The sequence below is a fragment of the Uranotaenia lowii genome, chromosome 3, assembly GCF_029784155.1.
Source record: "Uranotaenia lowii strain MFRU-FL chromosome 3, ASM2978415v1, whole genome shotgun sequence".
NCBI lineage: Eukaryota > Metazoa > Arthropoda > Insecta > Diptera > Culicidae > Uranotaenia > Uranotaenia lowii.
Window position 1 is genome coordinate 100905233 of NC_073693.1, and position 23537 is coordinate 100928769.

The 23537-nt window shown below is 37.6% G+C and overlaps 2 protein-coding genes across 6 annotated transcripts in view; one reads left to right on the forward strand and one right to left on the reverse strand.

Annotated features, from left to right (window-relative positions):
• Positions 1–23537, reverse strand: part of LOC129750947 (coiled-coil domain-containing protein 102A) — a 75007-nt gene that overhangs the window by 3494 nt on the left and 47976 nt on the right. For 2 of the 5 annotated variants that reach the window (XM_055746163.1, XM_055746160.1), the window contains 5 exons: positions 8899–9009; positions 4073–4855; positions 3806–4015; positions 3466–3740; positions 2550–3219 (listed from right to left, as the gene is read on the reverse strand). In XM_055746163.1, the coding sequence (XP_055602138.1) occupies positions 2550–3219; positions 3466–3740; positions 3806–4015; positions 4073–4855; positions 8899–8961 (2001 nt within the window). In that variant the 5' untranslated portion in view covers positions 8962–9009. Of the gene's footprint in view, positions 1–2549; positions 3220–3465; positions 3741–3805; positions 4016–4072; positions 4856–4915; positions 5394–8898; positions 9010–23537 lie in introns of those variants that run through there. The other 3 variants (XM_055746161.1, XM_055746162.1, XM_055746165.1) reach the window with 3 other exon arrangements.
• On the forward strand, positions 20785–21455 carry LOC129750949 (lysozyme-like). The gene is made up of 2 exons (XM_055746167.1): positions 20785–20981; positions 21046–21455. The coding sequence occupies exons 1-2, from the start codon at positions 20852–20854 to the stop codon at positions 21342–21344; spliced, it is 429 nt and encodes a 142-aa protein (XP_055602142.1). The 5' UTR covers positions 20785–20851; the 3' UTR covers positions 21345–21455.

Genomic DNA, 23537 nt, shown 5'->3' on the forward strand with positions numbered 1-23537 from the left:
TGAAATAATGAATAAATTTGAAATTTCAACTTCAAAATATTAATTTCAGAATCAGATCACAATAAAATTTTAAATTCAGATTGAAAATTAAATTTTTAAAATAAGATTGAAGTTTAAGAATAAAATTTCAGGTTCAGATCCAATTCTAAAATTAAAAATCCGGATCTTGAATTAAGAACAAAAATTTCTATTTAAGCATTATCTGTATCTGATATGCAATGGTATTTCATAATTTTATTCCATGTTTGAGAATAAAAAATGCATAAAACCAAACTCAGAATTTGAACTAAAGGTTTGAACAGGAAGGCAGACTTCCAATTTAGGATAGTTTCAGAACAAATTTTTGAAACACAAAGTTTGAAATTAGAGTAATTTAAATAATAAACGATCAAACAGAAGAGTAAAAACTCAAATTCCGAGATCCTTGATAATACAATTTTATGAAGTCACGACCGTTTAGATCACAGATGGATATAATTTTTCCGGTTTTCTTTTGTTGATTTTGTTCGGTGATGTTTTTTTAGAAAATAATCGCTAGTTTTACGTTTCAGTCTACTTTTATTCGACCATCCTCAGAAAAAAAGCAATTTTTTCACCTGCTAGTGCCATCTCTCTGCTCTGCTCTAAGTTAGAGCAGAGAGACTGTTCTAGCAAGCGAAAAATTGCTTTTTTTAGGATGGTTGAATAAAGCTAGATTGAAACTGATATAACTTAAAGGTGGAGAAAAAAGCCAAAATCGCGGTGGACGGATATAAATAAAATACGACGGGTAGTGTTCAGCTTTACGATCCAAAATGTAATGAACCAGCATTTATTGGGCAAAGCATTGCATGTTCCCTTTTTTAGTATTTTCTCTTTTCTCTTTTACTCTTCATCGATTACATGCTTAAGTAATTTGTTGGGGTTTTTGGGTTAAAATATAACAATTCCTTTTCCCTTAAATTTGTTTATAAATTCGAATTCAAACAAGCTTGAAATTTCCAAAACAATTCTTCTAAATTTTGAAATACTACTTAAAATGTTCGCAAAATATTTACGTTCTTTAAACTTATTCGATATGAAATTGTAAAAAATTTCAACTATTCAAAAGTACACGTAGTCACATAATTTTCGCTTCTTGGGTTTTCTAGTTGAACGACGAATCGAACGCTGATCCGGAACAGCTTCTTGATCAGCTTGCTGCTCGAGTTCCGTCTCCATTGGAACCAAATCCGGTAGAGCTTCTTGCTCAGAAAACAAAAATGAATCGGCTGGGAAACCGAAAAAACCTTCAGCATCTGAATCTGAACTGACATCGTCCTGATCTTCTCTCCCCCTTTTAGTATGCTGTTGAGTGATGTTGGTTTGCTGAATGTTGCTACGTCGATCAAAATTATTGGGATGCAGTACCAATTTCCTTCCTCTGCGAGAAACGGGCAAAATCTTCAATTGACGTCTGTGCGCCTGAAGAATGCGACCACCGAGCGAGATCTGATCTGAAAACCTCGCACCGATCCGCTCGTGTCGCAAAAAATCCCGTTCTCGAATTGTGAATTTATCACTGCGCTCGACCAATTTCTTCTCGAAGCAACAGCAATCCACACAAAAAAATCTGGTATAGAACCAACAGCTTAAAATTCCGTCCAGGCAAAAGTTACAGCAACCACTTACTGTCTTCCAACAGCAGCAAAAAAAAAACCAATTTTCCTCTCACAGCAGCGGTCAATCGCAACTTCCGAACCGCAGCAACAACAGTCTTCCAGGTAGCAGCAGGCAACCCAAATCTTCCAAACAGCAGCAACAACAGCCTTCCGGTTAGCAGCAGTCAACCCAAATCGCACCACAGCAGCAACAACCAGCAGAATCCACTCTCGTAGAACAAAAGACTCTTTGTTCTTCAAAACGTGGTTTTTCAAAAACCAACCAAATTGTCCACTACCGTCGCGAAAAAAAAACTTCTCGATAATAAAATATCGGTTAAAATACAGGGCACTTTTCCCGAAAACCACGCGCTTACTACTTCGATAAAAAAAACTCACTTTTTGACCTCGTCGCCAGTTGATATAACTTAAAGGTGGAGAAAAAAGCCAAAATCGCGGTGGACGGATATAAATAAAATACGACGGGTAGTGTTCAGCTTTACGATCCAAAATGTAATGAACCAGCATTTATTGGGCAAAGCATTGCAGGGCTTCATGTTCCCTTTTTTAGTATTTTCTCTTTTCTCTTTTACTCTTCATCGATTACATGCTTAAGTAATTTGTTGGGGTTTTTGGGTTAAAATATAACAGAAACGTTATACTATAAATTTTTTTCAAACATCACCAAACAAAATAGAGAAAAGAAATACCGAAACATTTAATAAATTGTTAATTGAATATTCGTTAGAATAGAATAGAAATAGAATAGAAAAAATTGTTTGAAGGCATACCAAATATAATTAAAAAAAAAAGTAAACATTCCACCCAATTAACTCACAAATAACCATTACCAAAGCAGTTTTAAACAAACGTCTCAAAGTATCAAATCACCAACCAAGCCTTCAAGCGCAAGCAACCGACTATACTTACTTCATCATCCTCGGACATCTTTAGCCCGTCCAGATTGATGTTGTTCATTTTGGTAATGTTCAATCGCTGACTTAGTCCACCTCCAACTCCACCACCGCGGGAATCATTGTCGAAAAACTGAATGCTATCATTCAGTGCATCCCGTTTCGGAAGCAGCGGAATGCTATCATTGTTACAATCGTAAAACGATCCCATACCTCCACCGCCGGAACTGGAACAATTCGTATTGGTACCGGACCCGGTCATGACCGAAGCCGAGGAGCTGGACTGCCGCTTCGGAATACCGGAACCGGATTTGCTGCTCTGGCCACGTTTCGAGTTGCTTCCACCGGGGCCACCCGAGCGACTGATGTTGTCGAATTTTTGTTTGGCACGCTCAAAGTCGAACATATTGTTAAGGGATTTGTCCTTGACAGCGGCGTCGCCGTCTATGTAGCTAGGTTTAGCGTCGTAATAGGAACCGGACAGGAAAGGGGCCGGATCCGGAATCGGTTGCCCGGATCGGGATTTTCCCGAGGCTGACTGATTGCCACCACCGCCATAGTGTCGATTGTTGTCGAACAGTTGCTTCAGATCGTTTATGTTCGGTTTGTAGTTGGAGTTGGAGGTGAAGTTGGACTTGTTGGTGGCCTTATAGTTGCCCAGCTCTTGTAAGTTTTTTGGACTGTTACTGGTACGTTAGTGGTGTTAGTAGAAGCGCGAGCGTGAGCAGATTTCCAGGTAAATGTGAGTTTTTAGCAGCGTCCACAAAAGTGGATTTAATGTTGTTTTCAAAGTTAGTACATCAAACAAACAGTAACGGAACTAGGTTATTGGTTGTCGAATCAAAATTCAACCATCCAACGTAAAGTTCGCGAAATACAAGCAAGTAACTACAACAACTCTAAGAGAAAATCCACACAACTACCGGACCTACCTTGTCTGTAGATGTTGAATTTGAACCTGCAAACCCTCAGTCTGTCCGGACAGCTCCTCGTTGGTGCGCTGCAATCGCCGGACGTGATTGCACGCTGAATCAAGCTCATCCTCGGCTCCGGCCAGTTCCCGCTTTAGCTCCTCCACTCGGGAACGCAATCGCTTTACTTCCGATTCATACTGCTCGGCACGCCGCACCGCATGACCCAGTTCGGTGTTGGCGTCCGACAGTAGCTTTTTGATTTTGCTATGAGAGTGTCGGAGTTCGGTTATCTCCTAAAACAAAATAAAACATGATGTTACAACTTCCTGTAGCAATTACTTCAAGATCCCCAACTAACCTTGTTTCGATCCAGCAGCTCCTGCTGGACGGCGTGGAATTCAATGTCCGAATTGCTTGCCGGAGGTCGACCCTTCCGCTCCAGGCGCTCCTGCAGATCCTGACACTCGGCACGGAGTTTCTTGTTCTCCCGTTCCAGGTTGAGCTTTTCCGTTTCCAGCCGCTCGCGTTTGCCCCACTCGGCGGCATTCTCCGCTTGCATGTGCTCCAACTGCAAATAGTTAATCGTTAAGTTACTAGGTAGGTACTTTTAAGTCATTAAATTTACCTCAGTCCTTAACTCTGCCAGGCGTCGCTCCAGATTATCTCGGGTGCTGACTTCTTCCTGTAGCGAGTTATTAGTGATGCGCATCTCAACGCGATGCTGTTCCTGTAACGTGAGCAATTCCCTGACGGCGTCCTGCTTGGCCGCCCGTAGCTCCTCACACTTATCACGCAGCTCCTGCATGTCCTGGCGCAGCTTCTCAAAGTTCTTGTGAATACTGTTTTTCTCCTCTCGCTCGATTTGAATGGTTTTCTGAGCATCATCCAGCCTAAGCTGTAACATCGACACCTTCTGCAGCAAATAATCCTCGTCGTAATTATCCTTCGACAGTTGCTGTATCAATCTGCGCTCTTCGGCCATCTGATCACTTTTGTCCTTGAAGTCGGACGAATTCTTCGGCACAGCCCCTCCTCCGCTTTGCAGAATGTACTCTTCGATGTCAACATCGTCCTGGCCACAGTCATCCGGTAAATTGTTCACCTTGGTCACCAGTCCATCTTCACTGTTGACATTCTTCAACCCATCAGACGAAATATCCGGGGAGCAGTTGTTGTCCCGACCATCCCGCTCCGGTTCATCGGCTGCATCCAGGCTGGATTTGTTAAACTGACCAGCGTGCTTCATCATCAACATATGCACCTTCTCCATCTCCTTCTTCAACTGCGATATCTGAATCTCCAGCTCGCATTTTTCCCGCTTGTAAGAGTTGGACTCCTTGATGGCAGCTTCAAGATTTGTACGCAACTGTTTCGATTCCTCCCTGGCTTTGTTACGTTCGGTTCGAACCTAAAATAAAAATACAAAATTAGTCAAGATCCATTCCGGAGAAAAGTTCAGATCCTAAACCTCCAAAGCAGCTATCAATTTTTGGGTATCTTCTTCAAGATCCAACAGAGCTTCCTTGAAAAGGCATCTCATGATGCTCGTTCTATAAAATTTAAAACAATCAGAAAAACAGTGAAAATCTTTAATCGATTTTGCTTTCGCAAAATCACCAAGATTTTCCAATTTCGGTAGCACTAAGTTTAGTCGTGGTGACGACAGCGGGGACGAGTTGTTGATAGCACACTGGAAAGTTCTTAATGCAAATAATATTCAATTCCTTCAACATGGTCGAGGAGAAAAGTTTTCCCATAGGTAGGTACCTGACATGACATTGGTTGCTTGCTTGCTTGCGTGTTTAATGTCGTGTTTTCTTTTTTCCTCATAAAGCGGAAACAATTCCGAAGACGGCGGAAAATTATAGCCGCTTATATAGATGTTCTGGTATGATCTACGACTAGGTTAATATTGGATCAATACAGGTTTGTTTATTGGTTGTTCCGACAATTGTTAAGTCATTTTTTTCGGCTACAGGAAAATAAGGAATGGTAGATTCAAGAAATTAACCTTGAAATCGGATGACTGAACTTCAGATTTTTAAAAACTTCAACCATATTTTATTTTCTACCTTTCAAATTGGGCATAAAGCGTGTTAACCGAAATGTAGATGTTCACGGATATCCATGTCACAAATATTTGATTGGACATTGGAATTTGTTCGTTCAGCGCCATTATTTACGATAAATCAACCATTATGTGAGATTAATTCAACAGTGTAGGTTTTAGAACAGAATTTAACAGTGTAAATAGATAGCTAATAAAGACTAATGTCTAGTTGGTTTGACTATGTCATTGAAGTTGATTTAACAATAATTATATCAAGTCTCTAAAGTATGATTTGATCTCATATTTTATTGAGTCAGCATGAATGTTCAATGGTTTCTGATGTGATTAGTAGTATCTAATTCAACGGTTTTTGGCCAAATTTCACAACTATTTATTCGTTCCGAACAGTTCATATTTTACGAATAGCCCAAATTGAAAACCTGCGTCGAAAAAGGCATATGGCGGCATCCATAAATTACGTAACGCAAAATATGCACTTTTTTGACCCCCTCCCCCCGTATGTCACAAATCGTAACGATTCGACGTACCCCCCTATGAAAATTACGTAACGCTGACAATTTCCCCCCCCCCCCCCTCATATCTTCTCATGTTTTTGAATACTGATTTTCGAAGATCAAAAAGAGATTTTAAAATAAAAATTTTTAACGTTCTTCAAAACGGAATTATTATTCATCCAAATCGCTTCTTAGTACCTACTTAATGTTGCCTCTCTGATCTCATAAAATAATTTGATTGTCACAAGTTGCTCTGTGCTTGTTCACTGCAGCATAACTTGTTATGCAAAATATACTCCATTGAGTTATTTTCGACGGAATAATCAAAATTGCATTTTTTAAATCAATTGAGAAAAAATAGTAAAATTTCCGGTTAATTGAGTTCTTGGAGGTGAATGTTCCTAATATTCGGTTTCCAACGGTTATTTCACGGATATTTAATACACATTTAAAGGAGTCTATCTCAGAAGAGGAAAACTTACAAACCAGTTCCATGATGAAGTCTACAAATTTTAAGCTGATTTTGGTTTGTTTATCATTCTGCAAAAATTGCATGACATCAAAATCGCTGCGATTACACTAACTAAATTTTTTAAGGAAAAAATCGTTACGTAACGATGAGCATACTTCCCCCCCCTCCCCTATGTCACAATTCGTAACGCGCGAGCTTACTCCCTCCCCCCCCTAGGAGCGTTACGTAATTTATGGATGTCCCCTATCCTATACAAAATTGGCTGCACAATTTATGGGGGACGGGGGGGGGGGGGGGGGAGGGTCGTGTGTGAAAATTGTTATATAAGGGTTTTTCGGAGCGACTTTCAAATGGCTCCGACTTAAAGGAAGGGGGGCTCCCATACAAAATTAATAAAAATATGAAATAATTCGAACAATTAACAGAAACAACTTAACCGATCAACGTGAAACTTGGTGTGTAGCTTTTTCCAAGACTGGGGATGGTTTTCAAAATATTTTCAAACCCCTCCTAATCCAAAAAACAGGGCTCCAATACAAAATTATCAAAAATTTTACACAATCGAACAATTTTCGTAAACTACTGAACCGATCAACGTGAAATTTGATGTGTAACAATTTTCGAGACCGGAAATGGTTTCTACTTAAGAAAGGGGGCCCCAATACAAAATTGATAAAAATGTGACATAATTCCAACAATTAACAGAAACAACTGAACCGATCAACGTGATATTTTGTGTGTAGCCGTTTTCGAGACCGATAGTGGGTTTTATAATAGTTTCAAACCCTTCCGAATTCAAAAAATGATGAAAGGGGGGCTTTCATGCAAAATTAATGAAAATAAATGACAAAATTTCAACAATCCTGAAGGATTATTGTTAAAAATTGATAAACGTCAGCGTTTTGACTTAATGAGAGGATCTATTGAATTTTCAAACAATTTTTGACCATATCGAATAATATATTGTATTGATAGACGCTTCCATTTTAATAGAAGAATATTCATTAAATTCAATTCAATATATTCAATAAATGTTAAATAAAATATGTTCTAGCATTTAGTGTCTTAGTGTTATTGTATTATAGATCCCTCTTATTTTGTCTTGAGGGTGACTCCTTCAACCTTCAAACTATAAAGTTATGTTCAGACTCTAAACAATCTAGAAGCTTAGATGCGATGAAAAGTAGTTCGCTTTAAATTATGTTGAAATTTAATTTAAGGGAAGTACCTATATTCAAATAATAATAATTTTAACGCACCTTATTTTCCCATGGAAGGGGCACATTCTCACGGAGTGGAAAACTTAAAAAAAATCAAGGGTATACCGACTAGTAAAAGTGCTTAATTTTCTAGAAGCTTGTGTTTTTCAACGGGTTTTTCCAGCTTTGTGGATTAAAAAACATCAACCAAATGTCGAAAGCTACGAGCCTAAGCCGAAACCGTGAAATAATCATATCTGGGATCCCCTATGTACACCAAAAGGATTTCGGTAAAGTAGGAGGAGTTTACCTCCGTGATGCTTCCTGCAAAACAAAATTTTTCGAGCAGAATTTTGCAATAAAAAAAAAGTATTTTGAAAGCAGAAAAATTATAAAACCTCTAGTTAATTGAATCCTATCCGAACCTGCATCAACTAAAGATACCTCTTGCTCAAAAAAAAATCGATGCATGGTTGAATCAGCCTGAAGTTTCAAATAATTTTACGAGGAAGAACCAAAGTTACCGAAACCACAGAAAAATCTTTAGTCCGCAGATTATAAGTATACTGATCGTTGCCAAACGCACTAACAGGTGATTGGCGTTTCTGTGATGGTCTGTTTCAATGAAAAACTTAAAATTAAGGCTTACCTGAAAACTTCGTCGAAACATTTTGTATCCATGCATCCGAGATATAAAAAAAAATTCAAAAAGTCAATTCAGCCCAACAGACAGGTTTCACGTTTCGAGAATTTTTAGTATTGCTTGATGAATTGATTGCACAGTTTTCTAGAGAGAGTGCAGTGAAGCTACAGAATCACTCCCCTCTTTCCATGGCGACCGTCATAAATTCAAGGCACGTGTTTTAACGTGTTCTGGTCACAATTGGATTTTGATAGGTCGACAGCGATCTTTCTTGTATTGACAGATTGCCGATTGAAGGTACGCAAAATGACTTTGATTAGTAGCATAAGAATACTATTGAAATTTGCAATAGGATTGAAATGAATAGATCTTAAAAATTAAGCTTTTTGAGGCATGGTGAATCAATTGAAGTTAAAATAGTTGTGTGTATCTTTATTCATGATGGGAGATATTTCACTAATTTTGAACGCAGTTTTTGAATATCAACTGCTGTTTTAATGTTTTTAAACTTAAATTTGAGAGATTATGTCCTTACGGTAGTTATTCTCCTTCAATTCTGTTTCACCACTTACCTTACTCCACTTTTCCCTCCAGTTGGCAGTGCAGTCGGACCACCACTTCATGGTTTTCTCCATCTGGGCGGCTCGGGCACGAGCCTCTTCCAGCTCCCGCTGCCGTTGTGACTGAAAACGAAAAATGAGAAAAAAATAAAAATTAAATTCTGAATGTATATTCAAGATATAAGGGTATATACGGACGATAGTATTGTCGAAAAATTGGCCTCAGCCATAACCTCAAATATGGATTCGCTGGTGGCCTCACCAGTGATGCTAGGTGCTTTTCAAGAATCAGTATTTGCTTGTTTTGAACTCATAATATTTCTGAATTGTTTAAAGTGTTTAACTATCAACAGCTAAATGTTTGAATTCATTACGGGTCGTTCCTAAATGGATGAAGATAAGCTATCTTTCGCAAATGTTTTTTCAAGGTTGATTCAAAACATCTGAAATAATTTTCATGTACTGCTTGGCAGATTAAACAAGAGTTGTTTCCAACTTCTAAACGAATGCAAAATCATACACAGTTACAAACAAGTAAATTAATGAAAGCCCCGTCAATGTTGACTTTCAAAATAATCGCCTACATGTTCTGATTATTTGAAACATATCCACATTAATCGCTACATCATTTAAGTGTGCGATACAGACAGTTGTTATTTCGTTCAGATAAATGATGCGTTGAATTTCACATTCGAATAGAAATCTACGGGAAAGTTGCAAATTCTCGATCCTCATGAAAAGATTTTTCAATAACAATGCAATCAAAAAAATAAAATCATTATCCAAATATCAATGAACTTGGCAACCTTGAACACCCAAATAAAATCAAAACACGAACACAGCTGTTCGCTTTTCCACAGGGCGAATTTATCGATATTAGTACCGGAAAATCGCGTTTATCGTGCGCCCTTCTCAAAAATCGATTCTGTTCTTCCATGGTTTGAGGTTAGGGCTGAGGCCTCCTGCCAAGGTGGTGTTCGTGTAGAACTGTCAATATATCCTAATACAAAGGTTATTAGAGGGATAAATTGACACTTCTGATAAACTGATTCATATAATTAAATCTGCGTTGGTATGATCGATAGAAACTTCTTGCAAATTTTTGTGTTTGTTCAAACTCCCTTCGGTTCATAAAATATTTCAAACCCCCTTCGTTTTTTTTGAAAATTTCGAAGGGTTTCGGTTCAAAAGTAACAATTTTCCTATTTCGCTGATGTTATCCCTTAAGGTAGGCTTGCCAGATACTTTCAGAAAAAAAGCGGGACATTCCAGGAACAAAAAGCGGGACATAGCCGAAAAAAGCGGGACATTGTAGAAACTCTCAAAAAAGCTTATTTGTATAACTGTATTTATACGTATACCATTAGCCAAAGTTGGTGATAGAAAGAACACTACACTCAATTTTTTACCATGACTTTTATTTACACGGTTTCCACCATATGCACCGTTATTTTCCAAAGTTCTAACGAATGACAGGTTTTTTGAGGGAAAATATTTCAAGTCGTACATGTTAACGGCGAATTTAATACAGCATGAAAAACTTCAGTGCGATTTGTATAAAAATTGTTTGTTTGGTAATTTGATTTAAAAATTATAAACTCTTGAAAGCTTCCATTTTAATATACTTTGGGCAATTGAGTCGGAAAAGATGGTGTATAATATAAGACTATTAGGATTCCGGCGAAAACATTTCTTGGAAGCAACTAAAACTATATTTTCTTCATACATATTGGTTGAACGTGCTCCAAGAAAGCATAACTGAATCAGAATATTATTGTAATGCTAACAACTTTGGTGTTATTTTGTTTTGTCTTATATAAACATTGAAAAAGGTTGCTTATTTTGAGAAAACACGTATTTGAAAGATTTTCTATGTTGAACCAATGAATTCAAATTGAGACTAAAGTTTTATTTCTTCCAGTTTAAGTCAGTGAACTTTGTAAAAAAAATCCAAGGAAAAAAGCGGGACATTTTGAGGAAAAAGCGGGACAGCGGAACATTAAACAAAAAAGCGGGACATGTCCCGCTTTTGCGGGACGGATGGCAACCCTACCTTAAGGTGCATTTACAGTTCTTTCGAACGTGAAAATGGAAAAACTTATATTCTTCAAAAACTCGACTATGCTGCATTTCATGGCTGCAAAACTAGATGCAATAGATGCGAAATGGTAGAAAGATGATTTTTGAACTGATTCCCTTGTTCAAAACCCTTTAAAATTGGCTTTATTTCAATTCCCCCGATTTTCACTGCGGAATATTTTTTCCGCGTTCACTGCCATTCCGCTCGAAGTGTAGAAGCGCTGAGCAAACGTGAAAACGGAAAACGAACAAGAGTTCTGAATATAAATTCCACGTTCTTTGTCACGTCCGAATGGCAATGTGCATTCTGAAAAAAATTTTCACCGCTGACGGAAAAATTTTTGCTCCATAAAAATTGGTTTTTAAATTGCGAGCACATTTCAAGGCAATTAAAGGCTTAAAATACTACGAGTTTGAAATGAAACGCATAAAATTTTTTTTTTTTAACTTTAAAACCCGCTTGGTCATCATATAATTGCACCTGTTGGAAGAGTTTCTCAACGAATAAATGTAAATGAGGATCATGCGAGTAGCCAGAGCCCATTGCATTGGTATAAAAAAACATAAATTTCGCTCTATTCAAATGTGTGCTTAAGAAAAGGTATGGAAATACAGTATTGTTCCGATTTTGTCAGCTCCCGATTTTGTCTACCCCCGATTTTGTCTATCCCCGATTTTGTCAGCATTTTATCCCGATTTTGTCAGCCTTTAAATTTAGTTGAAATTTTCTGCTTTTGAGCTAAAATTCCCAGTCATTTAACACTGTATGTTTTTTTGGGGGTTGTCCTGACCCACGTAGAGGACCACCCATAACCACTTGGTATTTAAAGGGTTTGTATTTAACCCTTTAATGCATAGTGTTGTTTTAAAACAAAACTAATCAAAATCCAAATATCTCGAAAACGCGTGGATATTTTCGAGTGATGTATTTACAAAAAATATTCTAGAGATTGAAAGAAATTAGCTTATGGTATTCTTATCACGATTTTTCAATGCATGTGTGAGATATCGAACAATGTATGCAAAAAATTGCGAAAATCAAATTTATTTATTTTTTCGAAAAAAGTTGTTTTTGGAAAATGGCTGTTATTTCTTCAGATTTGCAAATTCTAAATTTTTTTTTTAATTTCAATCAATCACAAACACTTTTCTGTACCCAATTAATAAGGTTTTGAAGAAATTAGCAAAACCGTAATGTAAAGAACTAAGAATTTCAAAAATATGTTTTCATCTTTGATGGACCATAACTTTTATAATACAGTATTGTTCCGATTTTGCCAGCTCCCGATTTTGTCTACCTTTAAATTTAGTTGAAATTTTCTGCTTCTCATCCATGCATTTTTGGACGCAAGGTACGTTACGGGAAGTTTGACGTTCTTAAAGGCTCTGGGATTCCGATTACGACCAGAGGGAGCTTATGGTCTGCTATGACATTTGCGCATGACATAAAAGTGATGCGCTCTTTATTAATTTTACGCTCTGGAGCACTAGCCTCTTTCGAACCAACAAGTGATTCTGTTAGCAACATTTAAAAAAACAATTCCGATCGTCTGCATTATACACCATCTGAGCAGTAAGCTCTCGATGAAGTATTTCCTCGTGAAAGTTCTCCAAAAAACCCTCAACACTTCCTATATCGCTCGACAACGCTTCGCCACATATCTTAAGCTTGCGGATACCATAGCGCTTTTTGAAAATATGTATCCAGTGCAGTGAAAATTTAAATGAATCTGGGACGTTGCAACTTTCAGCAGAGCTTTGACTATGAGCATGGTCGAAGAAACTGTTTTGTTCTTTTGAATTTTTCTGACGGTTGTTGGATGGATTTTGTACTTCTTCGCGATGTCTGCTTTCTTCGCAGACTTGTCCTCAAGATTCCGAAGGATTTTGACTTTTTCCTTAAGGCTGAGCGAGTTTCGTTTTTTTTCTCAATAGCTACTATTTTTGGAGACATCTGTAAATTGTTAAAAAAAAGCCATCTGTTTTGAAAACCGTACAATTTGAAGCACTTAAGATAGTAAAAACCTTGCTCTGCACAGTGCTTAGCTATTAATGGTGACTTTTTTAAAGTAAGTTATAACGAAGATTCTTGATGGTGTTTCCGATATTACTGCGGAAAAATAGGTAAACGTTTGTATTTGGAAACAGTATTTTCAGATTTTATTTGGAGTTTAGAACTTACCTCACCTTACCTCGGCGGTTGAAAGCAGAAAAAGGTTGTTTAATAATGACACCTAATCATGAAGCATTTCAGCAGTGAGCTGTCAACACGTGCTGATAGGTTCAAGATGTATTAAGTTTAAAGTGATCTAACTTATGTGATCAATAAATTCAGCTGTTTTGCAATTGCATATCAATCCTGCAGCTACGCACCAACGGTTTTTTCAAATGGCATATACACAATCCATTGTATGAAGGGTGTTTGTAAACAATCACTTAGGGTTGAGTTTTTGAACAGGTCCTCCATTTTGCTATTTGTAAGACCTTTCATTTGACGCCTCAAGAACTCAAATCGGTCAAGCGGTCAGCGAGAAACGTGTGTGACATTGTTTTGTAACATACACATACACACACATACACACACACACACACACACACACACACACACACACACACACACACACACACACACACACACACACACACACACACACACACACACACACACACACACACACACACACACACACACACACACACACACACACACACACACACACACACACACACACACACACACACACACACACACACACACACACACACACACACACACACACACACACACACACACACACACACACACACACACACACACACACACACATACATACACACACACACACACATACACACACACACACACACACACATACCGACATGTTCCGATCTCGACGAACTGAGTCGAATGGTACATGACACTTGGCCCTCCGGGCCTCGGATCGAAAGTTGGGTTTTCAAGCGGTTTTTCAAGTTTTGTAAGAAGGGTAAAAAATAAAGAAAAGGGGTCAATGTCACCACTTATCACGGTATTGACATAAAATATCGAAATAACAAGTAAACGGAAAATTATCAAATCAAAATTGAAATTATTTTCAAGAAATTTTTATTTCCCGATTTTGTCAGGTACCCTGTTTTGTCAGCCCTAAATTCAACATGGGGCTGACAAAATCGGAACAATACTGTAATAAGAAAATTTAGGAAATTACTAGCTGATCCCATACGAACTCAATTGCCAAGCATTTTCCAGATTCATTGTTAAGTAATAATTGCAAAAATATTGGACGATCACTTCGTTTGTCGTCTGTAACTAAATATGAAATCAGGAATAAAGAACCACGTGCATAAATTTCGACTAAATTATTGCATAACAACACAATTATTGCTAAAAAGCTAAACCCCTTTCGGGGGCTCTTATATAAACTTTGATATCTGAAATCGATTGCCCTTCCCTCAAAACTCCCGTGTGCAAATTTTCAAAGCAAACCATTGTATAATAACGTCAATATTGCTTAAAAATAGTGAAAAATTAATTTATATGGACGTCCCCTTTCGTCGACCCCTGGCAAAATATTTGACATCTGAGATCGATTGTCCGTCCCTGAAAACTACCGTGTGAAAATTTTCATCCCAATCCGATGTATAATAACGACGATATTGCAAAAATATTAAAAGGATAATATGGACGACCCCCTTTGCCGGCCCCTTTAACTGAATTGAATACCTGAAATCCATTGCTTATCTCTCAAAACTCTCGTGTACCAATTTTCGTCTAAATCCGATGTATAATAACGACAATATCGCATCAACAGTGAATAGTTAACATGGACGACCCCTTTGGCCGACCCCTGATTTTAGTTTGGATAAGTGAAATCAGTTATTTGTCCCTAATAACTCCTATGTGCAAATTTTCATCTCAATCCGATGTATAAAAACGACAATATCACTAAGATACTGAAAATTTAATATGGACGACCCCTTTTGCCGGCCCCTTACACTAAATTTTATACCTCAAAACGATTGCACGTCACTCAAAACTATCATGTACCAATTTTCATCTAAATACGATGTTGTATACTAACGTCAATATCGCAAAAACAACGAACAGTTAATATGAACGACCCCTTTGGCTGTCCCTTTACACAAAATTTGACACCTGAAATCGATTGCTCGTCTTTCAAAACACTCATGTGCAAATTTTCAACACGATCTGACGAAAAGTAACGTCAATATCGCGAAAAGAATATTTGTCTTCTATGGACGACCCCCTTCAAAAGGGGTCATCCGAAAATCTAAAAACATTGTTCATCCTTCCTGGTCCTAATGAGCATCCATGCCAAATTTCAGACCTCTAGCTCCTAAGACGGCTGAGTCTATAGAGGACAAACAAACAAACAAACAAACAAACAAACAAACAAACATACAGAAATTGCTTTTTATATATATAGATTCATAACGTCCTTTCAATAAGTTTTTCAAAAGAAACAAATCGCTAAAGCTCGTTACTCCTTGATCGATAAATACTTTTTAGAGTACTTTAAATTCATAATTTAAGTTTAAATTCATTGTATTCAAAGATAAGGACTTCTGGATTATTTTATTAAATCAATCGTTTTCAAAGCTGAATATGTTTTGAAGAAAAGCAATATGTTTTTTTGAGAAATTTGAATTTAAATTTGAGCACCGGTTCGACAAGTATCGATCAAAATATTGGTTGAATGATCTGTCATTCACCGATCGAAACCAATTTCTACCTGTCATTGAACAAACCGATTTGACCGATTTGACATTTCACTGCGAAATATTTTTCCACTGTGGTGGTGGTGAGTTCACGTTTACGTTCGCGTCCGAGTTCACAAGAACTGTAAATCGGGCTTCACGGTTGAAAATAACTATATTTCAACTTTTCCCCGAAAAGTTATTTTATGGGTTCTCGTGGAGAAGTCATAAAAAAACCAACGCGTAAAAAGTCGAAAATTGTTATTTTTAACCGGAAATGGTTAACCAAATACCAGCGTGAAACAAGGTTGCCGGAAAAAATCAGTGTTTTTGCGAAAAAAAAAAAATTTGACTTCTGTGATTTAACCAAGAAATTCTGTGATGGTTTTCTGTGATAAAAAAAAACATTAATTTGATTAAAAGTCATGACAAATTGGGTCAATCAAAATTAACAATCTTATCATGATTTTCCAAAACAAAGAAAAAACCCACATATTATGTTGATTAAAAGAAATATATATAATTTTTGAAAAACGTATAGAATAAAAAAAATTGAATTCTGTGAATATTTCCAAAATTCTGTGTTCTGTGACTCAGAATCTGTGATGAAAATTTGGTCGAAATTCTGTGAAATTATGGATTTGGGCAACCTTGGCGTGAAGAGCAATGCACTACAGTTAATTTTAATAGTCGTAGACTCGAATGAACACTAAGTGTTTAAAAAGTCTCAAATAAAATTGAAAAAAAAAATCAATAGCACATCTAAACAATTTTGAAGACTATTTCAGAGTGGATAACGATGTTTTCTCGAAAGTCAAATCAAGAAGCTTAACGGTTTTTTTTGGAATTATGAGATTGAGCCTGAAGTAACCTATTATTCCATCTAAGCACAACCAAATAAAAAAACTAAAACTCTTCTAATATTTTTAGAGAATCTATTTCTACTTCGACTATTACAAACAATTCGAAACTTGAAATAATATTTAATCAACTGACGATGTTATATAATAAGAAGATCATTGCGGCGAAAAACTTTCACAACGTTTCGCCTCCTATCGCTTCGTTTTGTTTCATCAATGAAAAACGATGTGTGCCAAAATTTGGATGAAACGATCAACTACAAATACGAGTCCCAAGATTAATATAAAAAAAAAGTTATTTCAAACAAGAATCTCATGAAAATATCTTTTCACACAATGCCACATTTGAAAAAAAATCAAACAACTTAGTCGAAAACTGCTAAAAATAACATAATGAAAATTGGAAGTTTTCAATTGTCAAAAACACCTTTAATCTTTGGATACTAATCTAAGTTTTATTTCTATTTTCTTAAGACACTTGATCAACAACAAAACAAATTTACAGAACATCGTCAGAACGGAAATTGGCATCATCAAACAGATATTTGATCTGTGTAGTAAACTTTATAGTTCCACGTCTGTTTGTAGTACCACGATAAATAGAATGACAAGAGCGATCTTACTTAATAGGTATAATTGGTAAATTTTTTTTTTTTTTGTGATAGTCCCACAGGCCCAATTGGGTCCTTCCTCCACCCCATACGCTTCTTAAGAAGTGGGAGGGACAGTTTATCCTATGGATAATTTTGTTTGCATTATTTTATCTAATTCTGTACGACTTGTTTGTCTAACTCCCGCGTATGTCCATCACCGTACAATTTTATATCTGGTATTTCGCCAGATCTTCATCACAAGCATATGATCCTTTTTAGGATTAGTCAATATTTCAAATTGTCTGTTTAACGTGTTGTATTGCCAGTTTCTTGAAAGCTTTTATGTTTGAACTGTCTTTGATATTCTGCGGCAGGCTGTTAAACATTTTTAGACCGTTGTAGAAAACTGATCGTTTTGTCATTTCCTTTCTCGTATTCGGTAATCTGAAATCATGGGCTCTTCTCGTATTGAAGCTATGTACATCGTTGCCGTACTGCAAACCGTCCATTAAGTAAGCCGGTAACATTCCGTTCTTCATTTTATATATAAAAATCAAACTGTTATACGCAATTCTCTGTTTCACTGACAACCATTGAAGTATGTCGAGCATCAATGAACTTGGTGTGTATCGATTACATCGTATCACTACTCGCATGATCTTATTTTGTATTCTTTGTAGGCGCTTTGTTTGTGTATCAGATGCATGCAGTAAAATTGTAGCGCAATAGTCGAAATGTGGCATAATAACAGATTTAACGTAGATTATTTTCGACCAGAAAGTCATATATCTACTTACTCTACAAAGTACACCATATTTCACGGCAATCTTTTTGATTGTGTAGTCTATGTGAGCTATAAAATTCAATTTTTCATCGACTTGTACTCCTAGGTATTTGACCTGACGAACCCTTTCGATCTCACAACAATCGATTAATAACTTAGGGCTTACTCCTATTTTGCGATTTCCAATAATCATCCAGTTGGTTTTATCAAGATTTAGACATAATTTTCTGTGTTTCAAAAAATCTGCAATATTTTTCAAATCAGCATTTGCTTTCTGTACAACGAGTTCTAGGTCATTTCCACTCCAATAGGAGACGGAATCATCTGCAAATAGCTTGAGGCGGCCGTGATTTAAGCACATTTTCATGTCATTGATGTACAATATAAATAACAAGGGACCCAACACACTTCCTTGGGGAACTCCTAGGTTATTTTCTCTGTATCGCGAGTAAGATAAACCATATTTTGTTCGTTGCATTCTATTCTCCAAATAATTTTTGAACCAGCTTAGAACCGTACCATTGATGCCAATTTTTACCAACACTTCTAACAGCAGTAGCCGATCAATAGTTTCGAATGCTCTCTTGAAGTCTAGAAACACAGCCACTATGTAGTTTCCGTTTTCAATATTAATCTTCCAATTTCGAAGTATTAAGTTAACTGCAGATTCAGTTGAATGCTGCTTTCGGAATCCAGACTGTTCAGCAATCAATATGTCTTCACGCTCAATAAAGCGTAAGATTTGCTGTTTTACTGCTAATTCTAGAACCTTTTCTTGAATTTCTAACATGTTTATAGGACGATAAAACGTCGCCTCTTGTGCATTTTTCTGTTTTTCAATGGGAACTACAGTAGAACACTTCCATGTATTAGGTATTATTCCTTACTGCAGACTCGTGTTTATAACATTTCTCAACGGGTTGGCTAATACCAGCAACGAATCCTTAAAAATTTTTAGGGAGACATTTTCGATACCAGCTGTGGGTTTCAAATCGTTTACTATTTCGTCAAAATCTTGACTACTTATTGTTTCGAATGTGTGAAATTCTCCACTGTTGTACATACTCTGATCCACGTAGCCATTAGAGCTTGCCGGGATGCTGTTATGAATTTCCATGACGCTATCAATAAAGAAGTCATTGAACTTCTCAGCTATTTCTTTTTCGTCTTTCACTTCAACTCCGTTGAATGAGACCGAATCTGTCCTGGTACTATTTGACTTCATCAACCTTTTTATTGTTTTCCACTATTGTTTCCCATCAGATTTGTTTCTCTCCAGCTCATCTTGGATGGATTGGTTTTTAGCTTCTTTTATTTTTCGCGAATATTCGTTTCTCACAACTTTGTACTTATGCCAACTTCTTGAACATTTTGTTCTTAAAAATTGTTTGTAAAGTTTGTCTCTACGTCTTTTGATTTCAATTAGGCTTCTGGAGTACCATTTAGTACCACGTTCGATACCATTAAGTACCATTTTTTTTACGAACAAGTGCATTAACACTATCTTTCAATAAAACATCGATACGTCTTACCAACTCATTAAAGTCAGCGCATTCCAATGTTGGCAAACCTGCCTCAAGAAGCTGTCGAAACACAATGTTGTTATACTGACTCCAATCATTCAGAATCTGCTGGATCTTAGGTAGACCATCATTAGTACTAAATCCAACTTCAATATTTATTGTCTCATGATCTGACACCCGAAAATCAGTAACGATATTCGCCTTAGCTCTCTCCACATTTGTGAACACCAAATCTATCCTAGAACTGCTGGATACCGTGATACGAGTGTCTTCCATAACAATTTGTCGAAAACCATATGCCTCCATGACACGTTTCAGATCCCTGCACCCTGCATATGCTCATCTAAGGAAGATAAAATGTTTACCAACGTTTTGTAGCTTTCTGTTTCATACTAATCAGTTTTATTGTAGTTCAAAAATAATTGGTATCGCTAAGCACTCTTTAAAAAGGTTTAATACATTTTTTTTTAAATTACCAAAAACCAAAGAAATTTGGATCAGTTGTGTCACCCTTATGAATGGAATCGCGACGCGATTGAACCGTGAAGTCCAGATTCCTCGAACGCGGGGGGATTCACCGTCGTTCATTGGCGCCCATTCGAAAAAGCAAACATAAAAAATCGCAATGCAAGAGGGAAAACTCCCCATCATGCTCCTGGCTGGATGGCGGTTGAGCGTCTTTAGAAAACTTGAAACAGATAAGCTTTTGTCGTACAGTGTTGAGTCAGTTGTTCGCATCATTCATATTTAGTCTCTTTTAATTATTTAATTAGAGAGTTATTATTTTATTTACATAGTATTCCGTCTCACGACATAACATAATTCCTGAAATTCACTCGGTTAATAGCAACCGTTCTCCAATTTCTTGGGCACCCCACGTTCGCCAGATCACGCTCCACTTGGTCTAACCACCTCGCTCGTTGCGCTCCCGCTCGTCTTGTTCCTACCGGATTCGTAGCGAACACCTGTTTTGCAGGACAGTCGTCCGGCATTCTCGCAACATGTCCCGCCCAGCGTATCCGGCCAGCCTTAACCACCTTCTGGATACTGGGTTCGACGTAGAGTCGCGCGAGCTCGTGGTTCATCCTTCGCCTCCACACTCCGTTCTCCTGTACGCCGCCAAAGATGGTTCTTAACACTCGTCGCTCGAATACTCCGAGTGTACGCAGGTCCTCCTCGAGCAATATCCATGTCTCGTGCCCTCGTTAATTAGAGAGTTAAACTTATTCTTCTCACTTTGAACAATCGCAGAGGGGAAATGTGGTTTATTATTTGCTCAGTACTGTAACTGCTTTCGGAGATCTACATAAATAAGCGAGACGTTCAGTAGGGAATTCAGTTGTGAAGCGCTATTATCACTGGAAGTAACATTCAGCATTTCACTGTTTTCTAAATTGAATAAGAAAAATGAGTAAACAACTAATTTGTATCGCACTTATTGCGCTATTTGTTATTAATGAGGCAAAAACATTTGACAAATGTTCTTTAGCTAAAGCTCTCCAAGCCCAGGGATTCAACAAAGCCGATCTACCAAATTGTAAGTATTTTTTCCAATTACTTCATCTCAACTGTGTGATTATTTTTTTTTTATTCTTCGCTAGGGGTGTGTTTGGTGCAAAATGAAAGCGCAATGAGTACCAACAAGAAAAACAACAACAAAAATGGGTCCACCGATTGGGGCCTGTTCCAAATCAACGACCGGTACTGGTGCGATCCCCAGGAGAAGACCAAGAAAAGTTCCAACGATTGCAAGATCAAGTGTTCGGCCCTGCTGACCGATGACATTACTGTGGCTTCAACCTGTGCTAAGAAAGTCTACAAACGACACGGATTCGATGCTTGGTACGGATGGATCAATCACTGCAAGAGCAAAACGCTGCCTGATTTGTCCAAATGTTGAACGGGTTATAAGTGATATAAGATTAAAAATACTGAATCTAATTTAAAAAAGAAGAACTGTAAACACGATAACCAATGAATAAGGGTAAATATAACATAAAATTTATATCAATTACGTTGAAATTATTTGAATATCGTTATGGAGAACTTAACATTATTGACAAAAATCTTCTGTCAAATGTAGAGCACTTAAATTATTTAGGTTAAGAATTCAAAACGATTGGAACTTAATTACGATATAAGTACAGCTTGATCTTCTTCCCTCACGCGGCAATGCTACTTTTTGGGTTTGGTGTTCGTTTTCACTTCACCATCCCGCCTTTTCGCCCCAGTATTTGCCATTCGGAGGACGCTCCCTCATAGGGCCTATCGTTTTTGCCATATCAAGTTTGTCGAAAAAAAAAACTGTGTTTTCGACAAAAAATATTTTGGAATTCTGTGATTGGATTCGAAATTCTGTGACGGTTTTCTGTGATGGTGTTTTCTAAAACTTCTTGGAAAACACATCACACACATTTACAAATTTTGCTATTTTTACAATTTTCTTCGAAAAAATCCTTTCTCATTATCAATCACAAACATTTTTATGAATAAGTAGTCAGAACCTTTCGTCAAAAGTGACCTTAAAAATAAAATGTGTACAAAATTCAAAAAAATTGTAAGTAAATAATTATAATTGCTATAGATTTGGGTTTTGCGTGTTTGTTTTTGGGTAAGAGTTAGCCGAGCAGCACACACTGAAAGTCAGTGGTGCTCAACTTGTTTCATTGGCGCCCAACGTGGGGCCCGAGTATGTAGCATTATAATTAAGTTTGTCTAGCTATTAAGTTTTGAGCGTGTAGTGAGTGAGTCAAAAACCTACCAAAGAATGAGTGTTTAGAACTTAGAGTGTAAATGTCAAACGCACACGTGGAATGAAAAACAAGAATCAACAAAACAACATCAACGAAAGGAAACAAATCAAGCGCCAGATTTTGCAATTCCAACTGTGACCCGAATTGTTCCTCTCCTGCGAAAATTCGCCATCGCTGTTGGGAAGGAACAGCAGGAGCATCAGCAGCAGCTTTTCGGAAGGTGAGACCGGAGACAAATAATCACAGAATAGAAAAGAAACCCGTATATTTGATTCCCAGACGGCGAGCGATTCGACGGCAACAACAAACAAGCCGGAAAATATTGGAAGCCATTGCACTGCGACTGAAAACAAAGGTAATGGAAAAACATATTCCCTTTTCGATGACCTTGCCTTATTAACTGTCATCTGATCACAGATTACCGAAGCACCGAAACGGAATCAGAACCAACGGAGACGAAGTGGCACTTCAGAGTACGCCGTCATAGGGTGAGTGCACGGTACAGTTCTCTTACAAGAATTCGTTTTGAGAAGATGATTTTCCGCAGGTGTGAGCAAGAGGCGTATCGCCTTCTCGTCAACCACACAAACGACAGTGGAAGTTTTGCTTGGCAACACACAGGTGGCCCCTACTGGGTGAGTTATGAAACTGCAAAACGGAAGATTCAATGATAAAGTGTTTGTTTGTCAACAGGGTCGTTTTTGGGAGCTGAGCCAATCGCTTTTCGGGACTCGATTTTCGCCATCTTGGTTTTGCGAGTCCCGTTTTGCGAAATCAAGCTGCGGACGTTGTGAGAGCCAGCCGGATCGAGCAGGAAGTCGTTGGAGGTGCTCCGGGCAGCTGCGGTACGCCCGGCGAAGCAGTGCAGCCAGGCAGGGTTGCCAGTAAACCGGATACGACTGTGATACGGAAAATTGAAGCTGTGATATACCTGTGCCGTCCAAGCAGCTGTGATATGATTGTTGTGCGTTTGATATTAGAGTAGGAAACGGGCCTGTGAGGAATAATGTAAGCTAGCTTAAGTTTTTAAAACGTCGTGTGTAAGTAAATAATTATAATTGCTACAGATTTGGGTTTTGCGTGTTTGTGTTTTGGGTAAGAGTTAGCCGAGCAGCACACACTGAAAGTCAGTGGTGCTCAACTTGTTTCAAAATCTGTGAATAAATCGCAAAACTCTGTGATCTGTGACGCAGATTCTGTAACAAAAATTTGCTCAAAATTCTGTGAAATTCTAAATTCTTCTGTGATTTCGGCAACCTTGCTTCATATTGACTAGGGTCTTGTCGAACCATCGGGTTGGGTCCTCTTCTTCAGGGTGCCAGTTCTCAGATCATTAGGCG

Bases quoted from the DNA above. Each gene is read 5' to 3' on its own strand.
- LOC129750949 (XM_055746167.1), top strand. From the start codon at position 20,852: ATGAGTAAACAACTAATTTGTATCGCACTTATTGCGCTATTTGTTATT. The intron at 20,982-21,045 runs GTAAGTATTTTT...ATTCTTCGCTAG, and splicing joins CAAAGCCGATCTACCAAATT to GGGTGTGTTTGGTGCAAAAT.